The 26,964-nt window shown below is 37.0% G+C and overlaps 1 protein-coding gene across 1 annotated transcript; it reads right to left on the minus strand.

Annotated features, from left to right (window-relative positions):
• On the minus strand, positions 1–26,917 carry LOC139742677 (UV radiation resistance-associated gene protein-like). Its single transcript, XM_071653207.1, has 14 exons — positions 26,786–26,917; positions 23,338–23,458; positions 21,394–21,428; positions 20,040–20,103; positions 17,666–17,763; positions 16,008–16,094; positions 15,178–15,269; positions 12,333–12,438; positions 7,925–8,051; positions 6,317–6,401; positions 5,580–5,734; positions 3,049–3,214; positions 2,251–2,421; positions 1–1,414 (listed from the first exon to the last, which is right to left on the minus strand). The coding sequence occupies exons 1-14, from the start codon at positions 26,846–26,848 to the stop codon at positions 367–369; spliced, it is 2,418 nt and encodes an 805-aa protein (XP_071509308.1). The 5' UTR covers positions 26,849–26,917; the 3' UTR covers positions 1–366.
• Positions 26,918–26,964: the final 47 nt, after the last annotated feature.

Raw genomic sequence — 26,964 nt, forward strand, 5'->3', positions numbered from 1 at the left:
TACACTAAATTCACATACAGATACTCAACAACTCATTTCTTTTGCACTTTGTAAGAGGGACTGTGCAGCAAGAATGATTTGGTTCATTCATCAAATACATGACCACATGTTTTAATTCCGTCAGGAGAATATAAATCCAATGAGCTGTGAGAAAAAATCAAGCAGGTAGAATACAAGCCTGTCTCTGGAAGTTAGCCTGGGAGATGGCTAATTCAGTGATTACATATTCATAAAAAGTTTATAAAGAAGCACATTCTCAATAAAAGTTTGAGGTTGAGTTCAATAGCGCATTTGTTCAACATGAATAACATTGGAAAACGACATGAAAATACTCAAGAGTGGAAAGCTCAACCAAAACAGAGAGGGTTAGCTCTTGGAGACACTTCTTGTTTTGCTCACAGACATGGAGTTGCCGCCCGACTTGAAACTGGAGAAGCTGCCCGGATTGGTGAGAGCCTCGGCCCGTGTGCTGATGTCGTCAAAATGGAAGATGCGATCCACGGCCATGAAGGGCACTTCGATATCCACGACCCCTAGAGGATCTGCACAGACCTGGGCACCGGCAGGGTCGCTGCGAGCGGAAGCTGCAGGTCGGTTGGAATGTCTTCCTGCTGCAGACCTCTCGCCGTGCCGGAGAGACGAATTGGAGTTGGACTGGTTGTGAGGCACACCCACTGAAGGCTCCGCCCCCTCACTGCGTGGGGTGTCACTTGTCCCCCTCTCGCTGCCACGCCCTGGCGAACTCTGTTCACTCTGCACCCCTTGCGTTACGCTCGAATTCTGAGGCAAGCCTTTACCTATATGGGTGGAGTCCAAGTCGAGGCTGTCCTGCGAGAGTGCGTCACCAGAGTTATAGTTGGGTTGACTGATCCCAATGTCCGCCACTTCTCTCACCTCACTGCTATCCTCTTCACCACTATCTACATGTATCTCATTTGGCAAGGAATTTCTCCTAGCAGTCCGTTGGTGATTTGCCGCATCCTTGTGTCCTGCGTCCCGTTCTACAAGGTTGCCATTAGCAACAGGATGAACACTGCTGGCGAGGGGTCCCTCATTGCTTTCAACTACCACCACTCTATCTCTCAAGCTGCCATTCCCCTGGATGCTGTTGCCATGGCGACCTTGGATGGGAGACTCCTGCCCCGTCTCCTGTTCCCTCCCCCTGGAGGGAGGGGCTGCTGCGTTGACGTTCCTACCCTGTGCTGCCTGTGAAATGTGGTAGGGAGGGGGAGGGCTATTGGGTATGTTCTCTCCCAGCATCCCCGCATCCACTCCCGGTGAAGAGGTGTAATTTGGCGGATTCGGTGACATGTATGGACCGGCTATCGAGGCCTGGACCCCGACGCTGGAACGACTCTTTGGGGAACCGGTCTTTTCTGCCTGAGCTCCTGGTCCAGCAGCTGCTGCAAGATTACTAAAGGAACATGAGAGGGACAAAAATTAATGTCAATTGGTATGTCTTTTCTCCTGATGATGATAATGATAAAACTGATAACTGTAATGATTACAACCATGACCATTAATACTAGTCATTATTCTCACCATCCTCATCATTATCTCCGTGTTTAAGCTCAACTTGTGACGAACATGAGTGATTTTTAAACACTCTATTTGTGCTTGTGAATGTTGTCATGCCGTACCAAAGTGTACATCTGTATGTCTTTGTTTTACATTTTCCTATGCTCAAATTGTTTATATATTGTCATCTTGAGGACTAGTCCCGAGTATACTCGGGTAGGTGTCTATAGGAAATGCGTATTGCAGCAAAATCAGCTCATCCTCAACAGGTTGAGCCGTCTTGCAACTTCTCATACTCAGAAAGGGTTATAAAAAACAAACATGTTGAAAGAAAACAACTCTTCATTTTAAAGGGAAAGTCCATCCTCATCTCATGTTGCTTTGTATAAAAACAATAAAATCAGGGAAGTACATCAGTAAAGATTTTGGGAAAAAATCAGACACGCAAAAAAAAAGTTATGAACTGACAAGTCCAGAGAGTAGGACAAAATTGGCAACTCTGTGGGAAGTGGGTTTTGCTTTGCACCCAAAATTTTACTAAATTTTCATTTCAACTGGGCAGAGATATGACTACCAAGATTAAGCAAACCACTCCTCTGCTCCAATCTAACACAGGAAAACCCCAAAAATGCATTTTGATCATTTCAATCCACGCTTTGCTTGAATCATAGCTATGCACTAATAAAGCAAATATCTTGAGACCGAGAGTCTTGGTAAACACGGCAGACTCACACTTTGATGCCCCACTTGAGCTCCAGCAAGCTCTGCAAGTTCGGCAGCGTGGCTCGGAGGTCGGTGGTGGGCAGCCCCAGAACGAATCTCAGCTGCGCAATGTTGCGATTCAGGAGGTACACGGCGTAGTTAAAGTGGAACTTTTCCTTGCCGCGGGTGTACAGTGGAAAGCTGCAGAAGTGAAAATGCAAATAAGTGTCTTCTTTCTCTAACTCCACCATGTTTTTCTTTTTCAAGCAATTGCCATTCTCACCAAGGTTTCAACATTAGATAATATTAAAAGAGAACACTAAAAACAGTTAGCATAGCAGCAGACACAAAGTATCAATTCAATTCTTACTGCAAAAAATGAAGTAAAAAAATTAAAACCTTTCAAAATGAATGAAGAGATGAAAAAATTTACTTAAAGGTCCTGTTTACCTTTGGGAGCAGTGATTTAAAAAATTCTCAAGATATCACATTTGATGCATATGTGTAGGTCTGTTGTATCACAAAACATCCTACCATATGAAATTTTTGCAATCAAGCCTATAGTTTATAAACTATAAGGAGATATCAGTATTTTTCTCAGTAAACCATATCTGTAGACAGTTTAGTCTAGAAACATTTTTATTATAATTATTGTTCACATTTTGTGTATTTAACAATACTCAATATCGATTATGCGGATTCAAATTTTTACAGTGGCTGTTACTATCCCTAACTCATATTCTAGAACTATTTTAAAGCATTTATGCAGGGTTTTTGTTTCATGTGCAAATGGTAAATTATGCTTTTAAGACTGTAAACTACACTCACTCTCTGTCCTTGTCTGCGAGCGAGTCAGTGATGTGATCGTGGATGGTTGACCGTGATCCGTTGTAGTTGATGGGGTAGCGGAGAGGTATCTGTAGGAACTTTGATATCATGAGGACGAGATGACTGGTGTGTCCCAGGGCCGTCGGCACAGTGGGGTCATCTTTGCCTGACAAATCAATGATCAGAACAATGGAGGCAGATGATGTCAGTATCACATCAAGTCAGATTTGTCAAGAAGTATCTCTATAAGTCACTTGGCAGATGCAGGCAGTAAATCCTTGATACCGCAAAAGTGGAAATTTTCGCCTTGTGGAAATTTTCACACACTTCTAGCAGCACAAAAACTGGCACGAAAATAAAAGTGCACAAATATTTCTGCTCGAAGTATGTAATAATGTACCTATTTGATTCCACCAAATTAAACACCTACGAAGTTCACTTTACCCCACTGATCAAAATATTCCACTTTTACAGTACACTGATAAATGATGGCTAGCACCATCTTTGCATGCATTTGCTGTAGTCATAGAGCTAATCACAAAACATTTACTAAGTCGAGATCATGAAATTATAGTGTACACATTCAAAGATCTAAAATCTCTAAAAGGCAACACTCAAGAAGTAATCAAGTTACAGGTGCATTTGCTGCCAAGACATGTATATACAACCAAAAAAGAAGAGAACCAGTGTTCAGGGGAAGTGAAATGTTCATACACAGGAGCATAAAATACTTAACCCTAACTAGGCCGGGGGGGGGGGCCTCCGAGGCCCCCCCTCGACGTTCCGCGCGATGTATCGCAATCGCAAAAAGCTATTGCCGCGACGTTTCATGACTTTTTTCATTCAAGTCTCCCGCATCTTTTGACACCAAATTTGCGATGCCCGGGCGCGCAGTTCCGAAGTTACGCATAAATATGTACATGCATGTCAGACCAAAAATTGCTCAAAAACATTAATTCGTGTACAATTTCAATGCAAACTGTGCTTACTGGCAAATTTCATAAAAGCATGATTATTTTGGTGTTTTAATGATTAAAATCAATGAATATCATATTTTCTTGTTCGGAGCGATGTCGCGGACAAATTTCATCAAAAAAACAATAAAAAATATAAAGTCGAAAAAACAAAGAAATACATAAGAAATTCAAAAAAACAATAAAATACTTAAGAATTTTTTCTGATATCACTATTTTTTTTATTACATTTGCTAAGGACACTAAAAAGAATATTTACACAAAGAATGTGCCTGTTTTGAGCTTTTTTTGTGTGATTTATACCAAATAGTCTGATTTTGTGCATCATCATGCATAAATTAGCATAATTTAGCATAAATGATGATTTTTTGAAAAATTAACTTCATGGTATTTTAGATTACATCATAGGCAATATGTGTGCCAATTTTCGTCGCGATCGCGCGGTCAACGGCCGAGATGGGAGGCCCCCCCCCCCCCCCCCGGCTCTATCAACTACCTAAATAGCCCGGCCTAGTTAGGGTTAATATATGGCTGACTTTAAACTGAACGACATCTTTAGCACTAAATTTTTCATGCATGGCTGAATAGGATGAATTTCTTGCATTTTTAATTCTGCAGAATCAAATACATCAATATTGTTACATAAAACAAGCCCAAAAAATTGTTGTGTGCTTTTTTTCTAGTACTTGTTTCTGGTAGTGCAAAATGTGTGAACATTTCCGCACCGCAAAATAAATGTGTGATGTATGCTTTTTGCATATCTCTTGCCAACAAAAGGCTAATGTATGAGACTATTTGTGACCCTGCATCACAAAACAAACAAAAAGTTGCCAGACATGAAATTTTACTTAAGAGCATATTCTGAAAGAGTGGACTTTAAACTTTAAAATGATGTACAGTGTATAACTCATATCAAATGGACTCTCCTAACCTATCTAAATATCGGAAAGAAAACACACACCCAGGAAAGGTGTGAACTGAGAAAAGAGGCTCTGAAGTACAATGTCTATTCAAGCACTTAATATTTACCAAGCCGTGCTGGCTGTTCGATAAATGGGACAATAAACAGGATGTAAACCACTAGAGTAACAACAATGAAGGGATTATCAGATTGAACTGAAATTGAGCGTGCCTTATGAGCACGTTCTGTCCATAATCAATGCCAACTTTCAAAGCAGTAGCACCATCTTGTCAAAAGTTATGAGAGTTTAAAGTGAAGAGTGTGTACGAGGTCTTTAAGAAATGAAAAGGGGACTCTAAAGAAACACCTAATCACATTATTCTACAAAAAAAAATGTTCAAGATAAACTGCTTAAAAACACAGTTTCCTGCCCGTTTTATAATCCCAAATTTTAGCATAATGTAGAGGAAGACCTGCTCTTTCAGAAAATACGAAAAACTCAATATTGGCTAGGTTAACCCATTTCACCTAATTTCAGTCCTCACACAAAGTCAGTGTGTGCAACTTTTTGTTTGTTTTGTGATGGACGGTCACAATATACCTTGCCTGCACAAGACACACTATTTTTTCTACCACAAATGACAGAACAAACTCACTAGACGGCATGTTGCTTTCTGCGTTGGGGAGGTGCGCGTTGCAGATGACGACGACATTGTTCGGGCGCGGCACGATGGGATAGATGTACGAAAGTTCGTTCACCAGCGTCGCCTTCCTCCCCGTGTACTGCAAAACGATCTGCTTCTCCGCTTCTCTGATGATTGCAAAAAAAGTATAAGGTGAAACAAGTTTAGAAACAAGAATTGTTGAATATGCCCCTGTCTATTATAGTCATTATCTCTCTCCTTTCTACAGATATGCACGACTGTTGAGAGATCGTTGGGTGACTGAGAAATTGACCTGTCCCTTTAACTATCTTTAAGTTGAGAACTAAATAGTATTCTTGATCTTACATGATTTCTCAATGATTTTTTTAGCAAATGTTAGTCTACACAGCCTGCATCAAAGCCTGAGGTAAATAAAAACAGTAAATATTATTCTTACTTCTACTACCACAACTAAGACTAGTACTCCTACTACTATTACTACTACCACTACAACTCCTACTACGTACTACTACAACTCCTACTACTGTACTGTTACTACTACTACTGCTACTACTACTACTAGATCTACTACTACTACAACTACTACTACTACTACTACTACTACTACTACTACTACTACTACTACTACTACTACTACTACTACTACTACTACTACTACTACTACTGAACTACTAATGAATGCATGAACGAAAAAGAATCTGGCACACGAATCTTTATCTTTTTCTCACTTTTGTTCTCCAACAAGCCTCCTCACTTCCTCCAGTTCAGTTCTGTTGGTTTCAAGTCTTTCCCATCTCAATCTTGTCTCGTCTTCTGTAAAAAATAAATAAGTTATTTTTTGTTAGTGAAAAGTTCACACTACCTTGACTTTTTATTGACATATATCGTCACTTGGGTGACAAGACCTTGTATCTGAAATTTTGGTGAAAATGACTTTTTTGTATTAATGGTCAAATAATAGGTTAAGTGATGTCCTGTCCAAATCCCAATTGTCTTACTCCAAAAGTGAAGCCACCACGGCATACCAAAGGAAAGGCTATCCCATTCGCTATAGTGCTTTGGCCGCCATGTTTTTTGGCTCTCCTGAACATTTGACATTTTGTAGATACGAGGTCTTGTCACCACAGCAACGATATACATTCAGGGTAATATCATTCCCCCTACTTTCTGAATGAAGTGAAGTGCTCTTTCATTATGCTAGAATAGTAAAGTTAGAGTATGTTCATTTTGTCTTGTTTCTAAGGCTGCCATCACTATCAATCACTTGCTTGAGACGGAAGACTCCTGCTTTTTTTTCTCTCTCTCTATACAATTGCAATTAAGTGCACTGCTTACTTTTTTTATTGTATTGTATTTGTTAAAATATGTTATAGACTATAGCGAATATTATACTGTGAAATTGATATCAACACTTTTGCTCACAATACACCCTACTTGTACCATTATGTATGATTTTCATGAAAAAAAACCCCCAGAAATAATATAGAACTTAAAGGGTGTGTACAGTTCTGGTCGAGGTGAAGATTTAGCTTTTACCGTTTTGTGAGATATTCAGAAACCACTCTATGAGATGTCAAAGAGAGTGCAGTTCTAAGGGGTATCATAAGTTTATTCGATGAAAATCGGTTTTGAAATGGCTGAGATACCCAAAAACAAGGTGAAACAAAGAGATACTAATAAAGTTGGGGCATGTCGCCTTTTATTATTAGCACTATTTTGGATATCTCAGCCATTTGAAAACCAATTTTCATCAAATAAACGTTGAATCCTTCTTAAAATTACGTGCTCTTTCATATTTCATAAGAGGCTTTTCATTATCTCACTTAGGAATGTTCAAAACATGAATCCCTATCTCAACCAGTACTGTACAGTCCCTTTAAACTGAAACCTTACGGTTAAAATACGTTGAATTATCATTATATTTTCTTCAGATCACTGTCTGTACGTGGCCTCACAAAGTGTTGTAGTCCTCTAATCCAGCAATGGCTGCACAAAAACTTTTAAAAAATTCCTAGTTAATGATGTCGTCCGATCTTCCTCAAACTTTTGGTGATGTCTTCTACTAAAACTCCTCTATCTCCTCAAGTCACATGCATACTGTACAAGTGGTTATGTTCGCGTTTTCACACACGGCCGGGTAAGATGAGTTTCGTGTGCTTTTAATATCGCGAAATCAAGATATCAACCACTGGACCATATGGCAAGCAAAAATATTCGTGTGATCTTATTTTCATGCTAGTTTCTGGTTGCGCGAAATGCACAAAAATTTCAACACCACAAAAATTTCCACTTTTACATTATCTGGCCTTCTTTCCGCGCTAGAGAATGATACTTACTCTTCTCATCTATGCCTTGTCTCTTCCGCTGTGACTCCGCCCTCTCTTTCTCCAGCTTCTTCCTCTGCATCTCCACCTCTTCCCGGAGGAGGGCCAACCTCAGCTCCAGGGCTTCCTTCTGGGAGCACTGCCAGGGCAGAGAATGATGCACATGTGAGAGAGAGAGAGAGAGAGAGTGTTACACCACACACACAAATACATGCTGTACCCAGAGCCCAGTCTTACTAACTTGCAAGCAAAATAATAATAATATAATGTAGCTAAATAGTAATAATAAATAATAATGATGATGGTGATGATGATGATGATGACAACAACAACAACAACAACTATCATTATAATTATTATTATTATGATTATTATTATTATTATTATTATAATTATTATTATTACTATTATTATTATCATTATTACTATTATTATTATTATTATTATTATTATTATTATTATTATTATTATTATCATAATGATGATAATAACAATAATATATGAAATTATAAGGTGCCAAATCTATCTCATACATGTAATTAAATGCTCTCAAGGCACAACGTATGCAAAATATGTTTTACAATAACATGCACAAAAGAAACAGACAAAGTGAAACAGTAAAGTACAAATATTTAGATAATTAATGGTACATCAATTATTGTAGAACAAGTTAAACCAAGGAGGTGAGATCTCCTCCCACCTCCCTGGTTAAACAAATACTACTTGAGGTTACTTTTTTTTGAATACTGCAACAGAATTGCTATTCTTAATCAATTGAGGGAGTACCATAAAGAAAAACAAATACATATAATTTAAATGCAGTGTGCTCCTCTTATACTGAACAAAGTCATAAAGAAATTTTGTTACAACACAGTACATATTCAAGTCTCCAAATTATCATCAATACATCTAAAATATACTCATTTGGTTTGAATATAATGAAATTTCAATTCACATAACAAAAGAAATCTCCAGGTCCCTAGGAATCTGTTACTGATCCAAAATATCTATAATCTGCCTTGATATAAAGATTAAACTCAAATTACAGTGTATGATCAATCCATATGAATAGTATTAATTTCAAACATTGAAACAAAATGTACACCTAAATCTGGTATCATTGTAATACCAAATAGCATTCCAAGCTACCTTGAAATCATTTTCATGATAGAGTCATTATATCCTCGATGGCATGATACCCTGTTCATAATAATGTCAAGAACAACCTACTACAGTTACAGTTTATTACAAATTCCATGGCATTATAAATTTGGCTATTGATTTTTCTTCCTGCAAATGATCTGGAATCAATTGCAACTTTTGACAGATTTGTAATCAATTGCGTCAAAAAAGCTGCAATTGGTATGAGTATCAACAATAACTTTTTAAAAAGACATATATTTGAAATGTTGTGAGTGACTTGGGGACTTACAGTTGTATGACTGATTCAAATCAATCACAACTCTTTATAAGATGGGGTTTAAGTGTGCTACTTGGTAAGGCAGATGTCATAGTCCATTTGCAGATCGGACCAGAACACTTTGATCCATTCATGACACATTTCAATCTTCCCTGATTTATTCTTTACAGAGGTGTACATTGTATCTTAATACATGGCAGGGTTCAATAGCTTTGTGCAGGATGATCTCAACTTGGCTCACGGGACTCTACAAGGAGCAATAATCCAAAGGAATATTATAAAATATGATAACATTTTGCCATAAATCAACAGCCTCCAGTTTGCTTTGTAATAATGTCTACTGCATTGATTAAGGTATAAAAAGACAAGTAATGAGACACTACACTAGTGGCACTGAGTATATCAAAAGTTATGCTCAGGGCTACCAATTCAACATATGACAAGTTCAGAAGTTTCTTTCAATCACGTATTTAATTTCTACATAAACATGAAAAGATGACAATGCATGGTAGTACTGAAATAAACTGCTGAAGAGGGAAAAAACGAAACAAAAAACAAGCCTATCACATGATACAAAGTCTGATTGTTTGTGTTTGTTTCTTTCTTATTCTCTCTGCTGCTATGTACACCAAATTTGTCTTTATCCCTTCTTGCAGCAAATTAAACTGCAGAGCCAAGTTGGCTAGAAAATTTGTTTTTCTTTCTATTTATTGACTGACAGCTTTATTTTTTCCACCTCTTTCCTGTTAACTTTACAAAACAATGTAAAGGTGTCCTGGTGAAATGACAAAACTTTCACTTTGGGTGGCAAATGCCATGAGAACGGCGTAATTTCTCCAAGTGTGTTTTCTTCTCTCTTCTGAGAGAGAACTGATTTATATTGTCAGCAGTTCAAATAAATAATTTTCGCATTTTGTTTCAATTAATGAACTGAGCTCCAGTTATCTGTTAAGTTATGCAGTTTGTATTGTTTTTCTTTTTGTAACAGATGTACAGTGATTGTAGTTTGTCATATGTCATGTAACCAAATGCTGTGATGTGTAACCTACCAGTCATATCATTTCTTGACAAGCACAATACATTGAACAAATAAACACTGTATACAAACATCAACAACCTTTTGACTGTCAACTGACAGCACAATAAAGGGCTACACCAATCTAACAAACATGTACACCGTAGATACACAGCAAAAAAAGAAAAAAAATGTTTGATGGCAAAAGTCATGGTTTTACTAATGAATAGGAAAACCAACCACATTTTCACTAAAAAAATAGAAACTTACATACACATATTGAGCATACTTTTAACCCGTTCCTTACGGGAACCTGGTTTACCAGGTTCCCGTGGGAGCAACTGATATACGGGAACCTGGTTTACCAGGTTCCCAAAATGGAGACAAGGGTGCCTGCTTCAGTGGCCTAAATTCATGTTTCTTTGTGTTAAAATGCTCAGAAAAGTGGGTTTGATAAAAAGATCAGAGTTTATTCTATCAGGATTTGTTCTCCTGCTGTTAAAAAAAAGGGGGTTTTTACAGTATTATGTACCTTTTCCTGATTTAGTTTTTTGCTTGTTCTGCTGTAAACTCGTACGAACATGTACATAATGATCAAGGCTGAGATCAGTTAGAAATGCGGGTTCGCTGACCCCAGTCACCTCATTCAGGTACCTGGTTTTGTGTAGAACAAAAGATTCTGAGAGCTCATCAGCGCACGCTCTATTCATACCTCGCACCCGATCGATATTTCCATTGTTCACGGGCACATGTAATTGACCGTAGAAAGAGGGACACAATGAACCGCTTGACTGCCTTCACACAGCTGGATTACCAACCTGTGTGCCTCTCTGTCGACGGGCGAAAAGAATCTCGTTTGGGGGCATTATAGGCACTCAGAGAATTGCGGAAGGAACGGGTTAATATCAACTTTTAGAAAAAGATTGATGTGCCTCTATTTTGACAAACACATTTTCTTACTATTGATGAAGAAAGCGAAACAACATATTAATTATCACACGACCAAACCAGTTGAAAGAACTAATTACACCAGATTAAACCTGTCACCATCTCATATGTCACTCTCCCTCCTTTGGCCTGGCATGCTACAGCCCTTGAAGGTAAGACACAGTTTATACAAGGGATCAAAACTGACCTTCCACCATTTAGATTTTGCTTGCAATAGATCGAAAGGGTTTCCCACAAAACTGGTCTGGCTGACACAATTTTCAAGGCAGGATAATATTTAAGTTGTTTTGTAGTACTCTGAGATCAAAGTGTAACAAAGTTTTGGTCAAAGTACCTGACTCTTATTCCTGAAGCACCCTCCTCATCCTGAAGTGGTTATGTAGAACAGAATGTTACTTGATGATCAATCATGCTCTAGCAGTAGTATTTCCCAACAAGCTGGATGCGATTCACTCTCACACGAAAAATTGAGGGACACTGCTACGGCCCGATTTGCAATCAATGTATGAAACTTTACGAAGCAACCACGATCAGAAAGATTCTCCAAGTGTAATACCATCAGCTTACCTCTGTGGCTAATATTTCATATTTTTGTTGTATACGCAAACTGAAAAAAAAAAATTGTGTTATCAAAGCACTACTTCACACATTTGTTAACATGCACACAATCCGATTTTAGAGCAAAATTTGACAGCTGCTGCAGGGTATGGAAACTATGTTTTAATTCTTATTACAGAGACAATCTACCAAAAAGATTTGCCCCTGAGTTGACTACTGAATATGTCATATGTTTTGCAGAGTTTTTATTTTCACATATTAGTATTTTGTGAGTCAGGTGCTATTCGCAAATTTAACAACACATGCAAAGATTGACATACCAGTATTTCATATACGTGGTTTCTAATCATCTTGCAAAATGTTAAAACTCGAATCCCTATCTCGACCAAAAACTATACCATCCTTTTAAAACGGACCAGAGTAAATGCAGCTATTGAAGCAGAGTCTGAGCTGCTGCAGCCCTGACCAGCATCACTCACCAAATTGGTCTTATTGCTGGTGTCACCGAGTTTCTGGATGATGGAGGCTCTCACTTTGCTGACAGTGACTTCAGTCTGCCTTATTGCACGTTGTGTGGTGTGTAGCCTGGCAACGAGAATAGGGGATCATCCTAATAGATGCAGGCTTTCATTTGCACACTTTTCAAATTACAACATACAGCAAATTCTCATATATACATGTTATACATATATAATGAATAAACATGAGGATTTTAGGCCATGTGTTGGTTCCAGTACACAATAGATTATAATAACAGAAGAGATTGGCATTTACAAAGCATCCAACAACATTTGTTGTGCTTAGCCTCAAAATTTATGCACCCCAAACATCTCTACATATGCATGATATCCTAGAAACTATGCCATGATCATCTGCACATAGTATCCTAGGAGAACACATCCCTCCATACACAGTCCCCAAGGAATCATGCTTCCATAACTAAAGCAACACAAGGAATAGAGCCTTCATGTTACTATAAAATCATTACTAGTATCTGAAACCCTAAAGAAGACATGTCACCCATTATGAGACAATTTGTAGCATCCACTACAAGTTTGGATGCTAGTAATGCATTGTAATCTCTTCTATTCAGCTTTTATATATAATTTTGTCGGTGAATAGATCCATACATGCATGTATACATACACACATGCATACATACTTACATACCGACAGACAGACATATTTTCTGAGTTCCCTTATTCTGTCATCTGGTTCTCTAGCTCGAATGCTCTTAATCATTATAATAAAGCATTGTAACAACTGATATACACTTGTAAATTTCATTGTCAAACTCGAACTGGTAGTGTGCCCTTCCTGTCATTTATAAACAAATTTAGTTTCAGTTTCTCATAAACCAAAGAGCCAATCAAAACTGACTGCATCTTCAAGACCTTTCCTCTTTCAATGGGATCATTCAAGGCAGACAAATAGTGTTGAGTCAAAGGCTGCTTTCACACGTACCGAGTGCGTACTTTGAATCACGATTCTAATGATGTATTAATGGAATCATTTTGGATGAGCGTATGCAACTGGAATCGCAGAGGGTGATTTGAACCGTAATTATAGTTGTTACTTAAATGCAGACCTCCCAACCTTTCTGACTGAAAAATAGGAATGATTCGGTTCAACAGTGGGCAAGAGCAGTTCTTACTGGAGTTTGTGGTAAAATTATCAAGAAAAATAAGAAAATCCTTTTGAAACAAGAGTTGGGAATGGTCAAATTTAGATTCTTTCCTCCAAATTCAGAATGGCTGGGAGGTCTGCAAATGACAGTCCTGAGGTATTTTCCCATCACAATATTCCAGAATTACAGAACAAAACAGTTGTGTTTATGGATTGACCTCAAAAGCATGTTTTGGGGAATAGGCTTGTGGTGACCTTCCAACCACTCACAAAAAAAAAACAAAAAAAAAAAACAAAAAAAAAACACATTCCTCAAATGTATGCACTACAGTCAAAGCATGAGCTACATACTGCTCAAGAGAAATTGATGAGCACTTGAAAAGAATTCACTTCTCCTCTCCTCACTCTGAAATTCAAAACTGCAGAATATGCAAAGCCTTCCCTAATCATGTGTATGGATTATGATTCCTATCACAACTGTAATCATAGTTGTAATCGTAATTCTAATTCAGCATGGCAGTTACATCTCTCAACCAGTGTGATAACGGCAAAAGTACATTTTCTTGAGGATTTTCCCTGGGGCAATAATTTTTTGTTTATTTGTTTGTTTACTTTGCAAAGAGATGCAACAAATGGAGGAAAGATGGTATATGATTATTTTAGATGCAAAGCAAGCTTCTTTGACGAACTTGTTGCGTTTCCTTTGTGCTTTTTATTGCGAACAGTCTCCCTCCCATGCAAGACTATATTTCCTTTAATAAATAAAAAATAACAACCACCTTTTTAGAATGGGAGCATGTGATAGGGCTACGGTAACCTTTGACCCTGCTAATCTGTGACAGGTGTAAGATTGCATGGGGCCATGCATGCACAATTGTGTGTGCTGTCAAACAGCTATGTGTTGTATGTACTACCACTATAGCAGATAACAATGGCATTTCTTTTCACTTCATTCTTTGGCATGACCTTCTGGACAGCAAATCATATTTAATTTATTGCTCAAAGTCTAAAGGTTTTTTGCTGTTGAGTTCTTTTTTTTTCTTTATAGCAAGAAATCTGGAATCACTTCTTATCACAGTCGTACTTCTTGACACTTTGAAATGTACACAAATATGAAGTTGTATTAAACCCAACAAATGCAGTTTTACTCTGATCCAAAACTGATTGCTGGTCTGTACAGCAGAAAAATACAAGACTCCAAAAAACTTTCCTCACTAACTTGAGTATGTGGCAGTCATTGTGAGCTTTGATTTCAGTTTTGTTCTCCCTCAGCCAGACAATTCTACATGCTTTGAAAGCTGCAACAAAAACCTATACACTGTAACATTCTACTTCAAGGATGTACTCATTTGACAAGCCTATAGCTCCCATCCCCACAACCTAGAGAAAGACAAAGGAAGCCCCCACCCCCCCCCCCAAAAAAAAAGACAACAGACACTTGCATAAAAAATACTGCATACCATATCTGCTTACACAATCACTAATCCCACATGCAAAACAAATGAATTGAAATGACCTTGCAGTGAATGAACAGTTAAATAAGGATTTAAAACCATATTTGCAAGGCTTCTCTTTTGTTAAACGCAGGTGCCAAGCTAGCAGTCAGGGAAACCATTGCAGCTTACATTGTACACTGGGAAAAAAATGGGAAGCACTGAGAAAGCTTAATACATTTGTCACAAGTGTTTAAATACTCACCTGGCTAATGAGTAGGTGTTGTACGTGTGGATTGCAAGATTCTGCTCTACTTCCAGCGACCTGCAGAAGCGCGCCTTGCCTCGAGTTGACTCCTGGGAGCATCAGTTTGAGAGAGCATTTAAATCAGTGGTAACACTCTAGAAAGACTACTGAACAAGCAACGTGATTACTGTATGACTGACATAAGGGAGCAATCTAAAAATATACGCATGATAGTGAGATATTGGAATGGTTTATATGTTTTTTCTGTTTGGATGGGGGGGGGGGGGGTGTCCACAGATAGATTTCAAAGTTCTCATGTATGGCATGAACAAGAGCTCACATTACATTATGATAACCTAAGGAAATGTACAAGGGAGGTGCATTGCAAGGAGAGACTGTCTATGATTAAAATCTGAGCTGATGTCCTTCCTCCAGTTACATGATTGGACATGTTATGTATCCATATTAAATGGATATGTTATACATAAAATCATTACTTTACCAATCATGATAGCTCTAGAATAATCGAAAGCAGAATATCATATTTTCTGCTTTCTGAATTTTATACTTTTAAAAAGAAATTTTGTGAAGACTTATGCACGAACCATTCTTTGACCTATAGTCCCATCAGTGTGACTGATACCATTAATTTGTGAAAATATGTCTACTCTGAAATTCTGTGACTTTCTTACTTTTAGTCTCATAGAAAGAATCCTCCACTGTTTGTCAGTCTTATTTAAGACTCATCATTAAGGTCAATCAGACCATGGAGTGGAGTTTCTCTACACAATCGAACTGCCACAGTAGTTTACTCCAGTGCTTTTTAGAGCTGCCTTAGAATCACAAACCTGAAGATTATCTGCGGAGCTGTAGAAGCCGTCAAACATCCCAAATATGATGGAGTTTGGTTGGTATCTTACCCCATCCTTGTGAATCTGAGGTGGTAGGAACAACATAAGAAACACAATGAGACACAGACTTATATGGTCAGAACAATGTAACATATACACAGTATCTTTCATGGTTGTTATATTTTTGTGAATTTCCAGAGTCTACTAGTATTCAAAAGATTAACAACTTGCAATAAATACTGCTGCCAGCACCACAAAAAAATGCACTTACATCAGCATAATGTTTTGAGGATCAAAGTTATTGTTTTTGTCTCATCTTGGCAAATTTTTGCCTGCTTACTCGCTATGACAGCACAACTCCCCGAAAAAATAATTTTTTAAGTGATGACTGAATTTCACTCATTTCATTTCATTTCATTTCATTTCATTTCATTTCATTTTATTTCCCAATCCCAATGTAGAGAACACAGTCAAGTTACGCACAATTATGTTTAGTATACATGTAATAACAAGTACAAAGTGAAACTGGCACACACAAAACATGAGAATATACAACATGGGAATATGGCGGAGCCAACATACATGTAGGACATTGCCATTTCTTTGGCTGGGCTCCATAAACAACATGATAAAGCACACAATGTTCACAACAGGAAGTGAAAGGAAGGAAATTAACATGGACACAACTGAGAATGAGTCCATTAAATTGTTTCAGTCTTTCATGGTATAAAGAAAAATTCTTTACTCCTTTTGATGTGATTTTTTTCTGATGGTAACATTTTCTTGGCATTTTGCATTATTATGATGTTCACCATTTCCATTGATCCAATAATCTTGTTTCATTGCTTTCACTTGGAATAGCTGCTTGAAATGAGAACCTTCCATGATGGAAAACTTCTTAACTCGTGCACCACTAAATACCTTGAAAAGTTATACAATGAAGGAACATCATGTCTCACCCATAGAGAGATGCTAGTTAAATAAACTCAGAGTCTACAAATCCTAATCATTGCTTTCTTTGATAGTGTATTGAAATTGATTAAAAGGGTAGATGGCAAGTTGATTAATCAATCCTTTTCTTTCTATTTTCTTTCTTTTCTTTGCTGCTGAAACAAGGACCAATACACTACAGTTACCATTAACCAGTACTTAAACAGATTGCAAGCTCGTGCCTTACATTGTAGAGACCATTGAAAACTAGAAAAAGAACATGGAGAAGGCAGACCTCCACTGAGCTGCTCATTTCCACCAATATTGTGTTTTTCAGCTTACATTACAGCCCTACATTCATATCACATGCATTATTTGATTCCTTGACCATCAAAACATACCCTTGGCATTTGGAATCACATTGATACAATTGTCAGTTTAATCTGGCTATTAACTGTGGAGTTATATACAAATATGCTGAAAATGGCTCAAGTTTTTAATGCTAAAGAATCCTTCAAAACTTTAGAAAACAAAAATCTTTCATCCAGATGGCGATCCTCAACACCCCCAAGATATAATCAAGTTCCGTGTGTCACTATCAACTTTCCCTGAAAATAATTTCATCCAAATCTGTTGCAAAAACAAACCTTCAAACTGACAAACTAGCGACGGCTAAAAGCATGAACCTCCTTGGCGGAGGTGAATGAAAGGACACCATTCCTCACCTTGCTGCCCACAAAGTACAACCCCTTGAGGTCCACTTTCCACTCGATGATGAGTTTGTTGTCCCCATCCTGTCCTCCCCACACCTTCACAAAGAATGCTATTTTGGGGGGAAAACACTGCTAAGGACAACAGCAAACGTGTATTCATGGTAGGCAACAATGCCATCTCAAGGCCACTGTCTCAACAGCAGTTTCCAGAGCTTTAACATAAAAATCCACTTCCGTGTTCAAGTATGATATTAAGATAGAGTATTAACGAAAGTCAAACTCACAAATTAGTAGAAATTTTCATAAAACTCATTGCAAAGTTTAGGAATATTTAATCTCAGAATTTCTAGCAAGACAGTGATATTACTCATAAGTACTTTAAAAAATGCTGAAATAACAATTTATCATCTCCTCACAGCTCTGTGTCACTGTTTTGTACATACAGATATTCAAAAGTTTTCTTTATATCAAATACTCAGTTAGTACAGTACAACCCCTGTCCCATAACAAATTCATCACCATTTTTTTATCATCTTTAAATATAATTTCTCCTTCTTATATTTACAATTGTATGTGAAAAATGAAGTTCAGTGACTTTTTCTTCATTTAAAAAAAAAAATAAAAGAAAGAACTACAATGTAAGTTGTCAGGCCATGACATCACTAACCCCTTCCCACTGGCAACGTGCTGACCTTGACTTTTATAAACGTCACTGTTTTGAGCAAACATGTCAAACTTGACATACATTGTATCTTTTGAAAATTGTCTTACTGCTCATCTGAGCTTTATGAAAATGTCTCTGCTATGCTCACTTAATTTGCTCTACCCATTTAAGATTGCAAATTCACTGTGAACATGGAGAGGCGTCTTCTGGACACAAGTAAGCCTATATCTATCTATCTATCTATCTATCTATCTATCTATCTACCTATCTATCTATCTATAGTGTATCTATCTATCCATCTATCTATCTATCTATCTATCCTACCTACCTACTGACTTACCTACTATGTATTTATCTATCTACACCCTATCTATCTATCTATCTATCTATCTATCTACAATCTATCTATCTATCTATCTATCTATCTATCTATCTATCTATCTACAATCTATCTATCTATCTATCTATCTATCTATCTATCTATCTATCTATCTATCTATCTATCTATCTATCTATCTATCTACATGTATCTATCTATCTCATAAATCAGACCCCGGATGATGATCAAGACAATCTTTGCTACAGTACAGACTACGGTGTACATCAAAAGACCTTCGTGACTAGGGCATGACAGCCAGCTTTTTGGCAAAGATTTGAAATCTAACTATGTCATATCTCAATGTTCACAATTCCACATCTTCGGGCAATCAAAGCAAATCTGTGTAAATTGTGCTGAAAACAATCAATATGGACACTGGACTTTTCTGACCTTTACCCATTTGGGTGTACTCTGTACTTTGCATGCTGCAAGACACACAAGTGTGAATTCCACACAGCAGAGCAACTGTCTGAACACTGTACTGTGTTTATAAATCTGTAATACAAGATTGACAGTCATGGCGAGTCATACAGTGTATTATACACAGCACTTGTTTTCCTTGTTGGAAACTGTACCGAAACCTTACTACAATGTACACCTACTGTACATCAGCTCTATCAACTTACATACATTTACATGTACATGCAGGGCTGCCAACCTAGGTATGCATATTATTTAAAAAGAAAACAAAAACAAAAACAAAACTTTAAGACAAACTAACAAAACAAATAAAACAACACACATTTCTGAGGCAAAAATTTCATTTTGGTATAAAAATGGAAAAACTGCTCACACTAAGCGCACTACATGCACATGTATGAATCAAATTTTTAAGAAACATATATTTTCTTTAAAATATATGGTCTTTAAAATATATATTTTCATAATTTTGATGAAGAGAAAACTTTTTAGCAGCTCTGCAATTGGCTCTGTTCTCTTTATCTGGCTACAGTGTACACTCTTCAGATGTTTGATAACCACATGGACCCATACAATGTATCTATAGGTAGACATCTAGCAGTACAGATGCAGTGACTCTACTCTGTCCTGATTTAAAACATGAAGTTATTTCTCTTTCATCAGGACAAACTATCATAAACTCTCGCCAGCAATGGATGAACTTTGACAAAACCTGCATTTGCTGACAAACAAGTAACGCATGTCATGATATCAGATTTTTTGAATGATTTTTTTTTAAAATCATTGACTCAACAAATTAGACAGCATCAACGGGACATAAATAACAATCTGTAAAGCGCATTGAAATACTTAACAAGTGTGAAATGCGCTATATAAAAAACCCCTATTATTATCATTACTATATAAACAGATGATAAGGATACAGGATTTAGAAGTGTTGACATCAGGGCAGGACCGGCAAAGGTCAAAGCTTCGCCAAGTCGGATTCTGTCGTAAAAAAATACAAGGAAAAACAAACAATAATGCACAGCAAAATAATTTAAAGAGTTTTAATTATGCAAACAGCCAGCAGAAAGCATAATAAACGGTTATGTATAGTGTACATGGAGATAACCAATAGCAATCATCTTTTATACAATGTACAAACTAATCCCTTCAGTGTCTTCATTGCTTTACAAAGTTGAACATTTCACACGTACAGTGTAACTGCACACCGTAAAAAGGAAACTTGTCAGTAGAGTACAATGCTATTGTTGCATCCACAACATACACTTCCATTAAAGGGGAAGGCTAGTAACTGATCAGTGGGAATCAGTGTGAATGCTGGGGGATGATTGTTCCGATTCTTGCGGGATTCCTTTAAGAGTACATTATATATCTATTGTTATGTGAAAATTATTTGCTTCAGAACGGTCTCATATTCAAGTAATGTGCAGCTTAATGCCCTGTCACTGACCAGGCATGCTAACCTGGAAACATTAAACTGCACATTACTTGAATATGAGACCATTCTGAAGCAAATAATTTTCACACAACAATAGATATATAATGTACTCTTGAATGAATCCCATAAGGATTGGAACAATCATCTCCTAGCATTTCCATTGATTCCCACTGATCATTTACTAGCCATCCCCTTTAAGGGTACCTGTATCTTTCCTTTTTTTCCCCCAATGGTCTTCAACACGTAAGTGTATTGAAGATGAGTCTGACTGTCCTACAAAGGATCACTCAGTGCATAGTGAGTCCCATGGAAGATAATTAATAATTTATGACCATGTGCACACATTGCTGTTAAAAGAAATTTGTTTAAGTTGCCTTGCACACATAGCCAAGAGAGAAAGTTGTTATTGCCTTGAACCTGCGAGTCATATCATACAGCATAGCAAATGGTCAACATGCAACTGGTACAATTTGTAATGTGATGCCTTATAATAAAAGATTGATGACATAGAAATGTCAATCTTACCTTACATAAACTTGGTATTCCAACAACATGTTACAATTATTCTGATTTACAGGTCAAGCAGATACCATCTGCAAACTTCTCCCCCCGCCCCCATAAAAACCAACCAAACAATATTCTGTTTTTCTGTGCATGTCTTTGCGTTGTGATCCCTTTTTGTCTTCCTGATTTCCACAGTTCCTCACTACAATAAACTGCCGATCGATAAAAACATCTTTACTGATGGTGTTTCCCCCATTCCACAGACTTCATGTACGTCCTTTATTTAAATTCATACACAGACTATTAAATCATAATCAACTACTACTTACAAGTGAATCTTGGATCTTTTCACTGGTGTAAAATGCTGCAAAGAGATCAAAGAATTTAACAATCATCACAGAACAAAAGATAATATCAGTCACACAATAGAATCCCGGAAAAAAAATCAAACTTTACCCTCAAAAGATACTGAAAATTAAAAAACAAAAACTAAACTGAGCACGTCAAGGCATGTTTTTAGTACCATTTGGCTCTGTAAATTCACATTTCCTTTAAATAAGTAAATTAGAGCTACTCTTCATTTTCACAGAAGTCATATGACACAGATTCACCTTTAAAAAATATATTATATGAAATTTATTTCAATTACTCGCATCACAAATCTATGTTTTATTTTTGGCAACAGACAAATCTTAAGTAACTGCAATGATTTTAAAATACCTGCAGGTGATCAGGAGAGTGATATCTACAATATTACAACAATAATGCACTATTTACACTATAGGTGTCTGTGGGTTACACGTTACATGTACATGTATTTTGCAGACACATTTACATCACAAACATTAACTTCCAACAAATATGGATCTGAATATTGTGCAAGACTTTCCTTAGTTAAATTGTTATGTATACATTACATTAAAGGCATGTTCTACACATGAAAGCCAGTCTTGAATGTAAATTTTCAAACATGCCATAGGTGTCTGATACAAATGTACCATGTATGCTTCTCAATAGCATTTTGACCTCAAGGATCATCTGCTGTATGGATGTTTGTAAACATACTGTACATGTATTGGGAAATTATAAAATATGGTTTCAATCCAAACTGGCTTCAAAGAATGGAGAGGTTGCCAAATGGTTTACATCCCATTTCTGAATCTGGAATTTAGATTTACTTTTGAATTCATCAATAAGATTATTAACATATTTCAAAGTTTCAACAGTTCTGCACAAATTTCCACAAAACATCTGAGTAAATTTTAAATGCCAATATGAAATATGTACTGCACATTCTTTTTACAATGTATACCTATAACTTGTTTGATTTGAATGTAAAACTCTATTTGGCAAGAGCATGAAAATTGTAGCATATTTCAAATGACATCTTTGCTACAGTTGTATTGTGACCCTTACAAAAATGAGAGGAATAAACTGTGACATTCGAGTGATGTGCTAACAAAAACAAATCATCATGGCCATGACCTATTTTGGCAGTCATAAAACTGTAGCTACAGTACATTCCACGATGCACTGAGCATGTCACATTCAGAACGTCTACTAATGTGTTCTGATTGTTGCTGATAGATATTGGGACATGTTTTTTACTTCGACCATTAAATTTCATCGGAAGATTAATAATGAAAATGAGAAGAATCAGTGTCAGATCAAATTTAATTCTTCTCCTCATTTTCATTTCATTCATTGTCTTTCATCTGCCTTCAAGTCAAATTGTAAACAAAGTTCATGTTTTGTAAAGTTCTCATTACGATTTAATTGGTACCGGCACACATTATCAAAAACTTTAAAAACATATTAATTCCTTGGCAATGACTCAAAATAACAGGATGCCCATTCAAAGCACAATGCAATAGCATGATTTCACAAGAATTTGTTAACTCTTTCTTCTACAGCATGTAGATAGCTGTTCAAAATGCAAATCCAAAATCTGTTTATTCTGTTTCCTTACAGTGAATTTTATAAAAACTGAAACATGCTTTCACAAAACTGCTACATATGAACTTGCAAATAAACACCTAAATAAATTTTATATGGATCAGCAGTAAAAAAAAACAAAAACAGAGAAAAAAAAAGATACTGTACCACTTGGTCATTTGGGTTACTCTGTTCAAGGGTACTGCCAACATGAAGACATGGCAACATTGTTATTATGGAAAGTTTCCCCACATCATACAATTACAGGCATGCTACAATGTACAATACTTGAGAGGGCGGTATACATGTACGTGTAGGGGATTTAAAATCTAAAATACCTTCACTGCCTCTGGAAACGTGCAGAGTGAAGAATGTCTCCATGAGAGACTCTGTGCCCCATTGTGATCTGTCTCTCGTGATATTCCTAGCCGACAGACTCCATAAATGGCGCAATCTCCGCTGAAAGTAGTTCATAAAATTATCAATTAGGGATAGGTTGTGATAATTACCAGGTACATGTACAGTACATACTAGAGTCGATATAAAAGGTTTCAGTTGTGTAATTTAATAAAAAAAATCTAGGCACCTACAGCAAACTCACATGAAACTGGATAATTCCAGACTATTTAGACAAGTTGAATGATCATTACAAAACAATTGGAGAACCTCAATGACAACTTGTGATTCCTGATTGCATTGATACGAGGAAAGTAAGTCATTACAAAAGTTTGAAGATGACAAGTTTTTATGTTTTTTTCTATTTTTTTTTAAATCTGATTGCTTAGATAGCACTTGAAAGTTTGTGATTTTATGGTTTATGAACCATGGAAGAGATTTCTTTTTTTAAAATCATTATTATACAACATTGTACATACAATGTGTGAAATACTATATCTTATTAAGACTGGGAAATCTATCACTACAGGGGTCGCACAAATACTCTGTATCATGAGGCATTTAAAGTACATGTACCTATAGTTTTAGCCTGCTCTAGAAAGCATTCCTACACGTACAGTACATATAAACCACAGCTCTGGAAATTGCTGATTATTCCTAACCTATTCAACTATCAATACTAATTCTAAATTTGAGGGACAAGTACATTTAATAGGGCCATCACAATGTGTCAAATGTGAAATTCAATAGCCAAAAAGTCTACCAATTGCTAGAGGCATGCATACAGACTCACCCCATTGGGGTTATGGCAGGGTGAACAGCCTACAGACTTGCACAGTGGAAAGAGAATTTCACAGAAAGACTTGAACACAAAACTGTAGGTTCGGCCCTCATGATCAGTCTCTAATAATCATACATATACAGGCCTGTTGTACGTGAAAAGTGGTGGAAGAATGCACACTTTTGATGCTTCTCACTCAAACTCTATAGACAAATCTTAAGACAGAAGAACCAAATGACAGAAATTGCCGAACAGATTGATAAAGCCACGAGTGATAGTCTGAAAGAATCTGGTGTGTACAGGTAGAATATCACAAGCAGACAATGGTACAAATTTTGTAGCTGACCGCACAGTCTCGTAGTCATATTGATTGTAAGGAGGACAATGGTGTTCACCAACAGGAATAAATCATAGAGGCAGTGTTGCATCGCCATAAAATTTTGACACATATGCTGCCATCTTTTTTATTCTTTTACATTCCTTTTTCTGATAACAGATATCTGTCAAAATATGAGATTTAAGTTTGATCCTGTTCTGGATCCATGCAGCATACTGTACTTTGCATGTAATATTCATTCTAGAGTACAGTCATAGATGTCTGGACCCTACTTCATCTTTACATGCAATTATCAACCATTGCGAGATTGAGTGAATTAGATTTTCATGATATCAAAAGAGTGAAATAAACAAGTGCGTTTGAGTTGTCTCATGGAGCAAGATTTGTCTGTGAAACATTGCTCAAAGTCAAAGAAACAGGCTGAATCTTTTGAACTAGCATTAAGCAGCTACGTAGCCACTTGCGGAGGAATTCTACACAAGAAGGATTGCATGAAAAACGTGCAAGGATGATAATATAAAGGGAGAAAAGGAAAGGACAGAATAGATATAAAAAAACCTCACAAAATGAAACAAAATAGAGAGTTCACTAAAAGAAAATGGAAGGAAAGAAAGAAGAGAAACTTGCATTATATCAAAGGAAAGCAAGGGAGAGATGGATATGTTTGAAAAGAAAAGAGGAAAGCAAAGAGAAAAATATACAGCTGTAGATTGAAAACAGAACTTCTGGTTTGTAGGTAGAATGAGAAAAGAATCAAAACTGGATGAAAACAAAGATGAATATGAATGAAAGATAAAAATTATACAGGTTGAAAAGGAAATAAAGAAAAGGATCCATCAGGGGGATACATAAGCCAGAAATAATTGGAGAGGACAGAAAGGATACCCTTGTACAGTACATTGTAATTGGAGGGGAAAAACAACCCATGAAGGAAACAAAGAACAATTAGGCAGAGAGTACAGTTAAATATCTAAATAGGAAATTTAGAAAGTTTAAAGACAAGAGGAAACCAACAAAGAAATGATTGATAGGAAGGAAATTTAGGTATATAAATTCTACCTGAAAATGAAAGAAGAAAAAAGATAGAAAAGAAAGAGAAAGATACATTGTAAGTGGCAGCACAACACTAGCGCACGCGCTCAACGCTTTGAAGCTACAACCGCTATTGAAAAAGACTTGGCCAAGGAAAAGAAAAACAAATTTTAGCTTTTCAATGAAACCACAGAAAAAGCCGCTGTGCCGCTACATTAAGACCAAAATGATCTAGGCCTAGCTACAGTAGTACAGAGTGCATGCACTGAAAGACTGGTACAGAGCTACCAATTGCAAGTCTCACGCATTCAGCGTGAGACTCAAGCATTTGGGGGCCATCTCACGATCTCACGCATGGCACTCATTTTTTTCACGCATCGGGCGAAGTCTGACACTTGGGCCTATAATAATGAGCATATCTCAAAGGATTATTAAAGTGATAGTTGCAATTGAAGGTATATTTCCGTTTTGTCTGTCAAAATAAATAAAAAAATAGTCACTTATAAGTATACATGCACCTGATCGCACCATGATTAAGAGCTAAAAATTGAAAATGTTCCCTACTGTGCGAGGGGGAAAAAAAACCCTCCCACACCCTCCCTCGCGCACACTTTCACACGCCGAGATGCCGAGTCATGAAAATCTCACTCATAAAAATTTTTTGAACTTGGCATCCCTGCTGGTATTCGTACCGGTACTGTGCTTCTGATAAGTTGTGTACAGTCTCAGAGCAGCATGCACTTCAAGCGATCAAGATTTTCCAACGATTTTCCGACACTTGTAAATGCTCGAAGTGTTAAAACTTGACTTTTATTCGACTTTTGGAGACTCAGATGCAAGTATTTTAGGTTACAGAATAACAAGGGTGAGTTTGTGCGTGTTTGGAGATCTTTTGACAAACAGGTGCATAAGTAAACGTTAAATTTACAAATCATAATCCCACTCTGCACTGGGAAATGACCTTCAGTTCAAGTTCAATATCATTCAACAAATCACCTTAACAAAACATTACTGAGCTTTCCCATACTGACTGATTATTGTTATTCATCTTTCATACCGCATCAAATGTCTAGAATTGTAACTAACATGTTACTGTTAGCTGCAGCAGTCGACAAAACAGTCTAGATTCTAGATCCCCTTCTAGACGATGACCATGTCTGTCTCCTACACACACTCGACTCGGTTCCATTCCATTTCAGACGCAACACTGAAAACAAGCTGAGCTGTTGTCAGTACGTACCTGCTGTGAAATGAGGCCTATATGCCGGAAGCGCCTACTTGTTTCAGCTGAAGACATTGCCATGTATTCAGACGATCTGGATATTCTGGGTGAAGACACAAGATCAGTTTATTCACTCATTTTCGATGGGTGTCTTCATGCATATGCTGAGTGACGGAGGGGTGATGATATGATTTACG

Source organism: Diadema antillarum, unplaced genomic scaffold, assembly GCF_040938485.1.
Source record: "Diadema antillarum isolate AM-2024a unplaced genomic scaffold, OU_Dant_1.0 seq00001013_RagTag, whole genome shotgun sequence".
Taxonomy (NCBI): Eukaryota; Metazoa; Echinodermata; class Echinoidea; order Diadematoida; family Diadematidae; genus Diadema; species Diadema antillarum.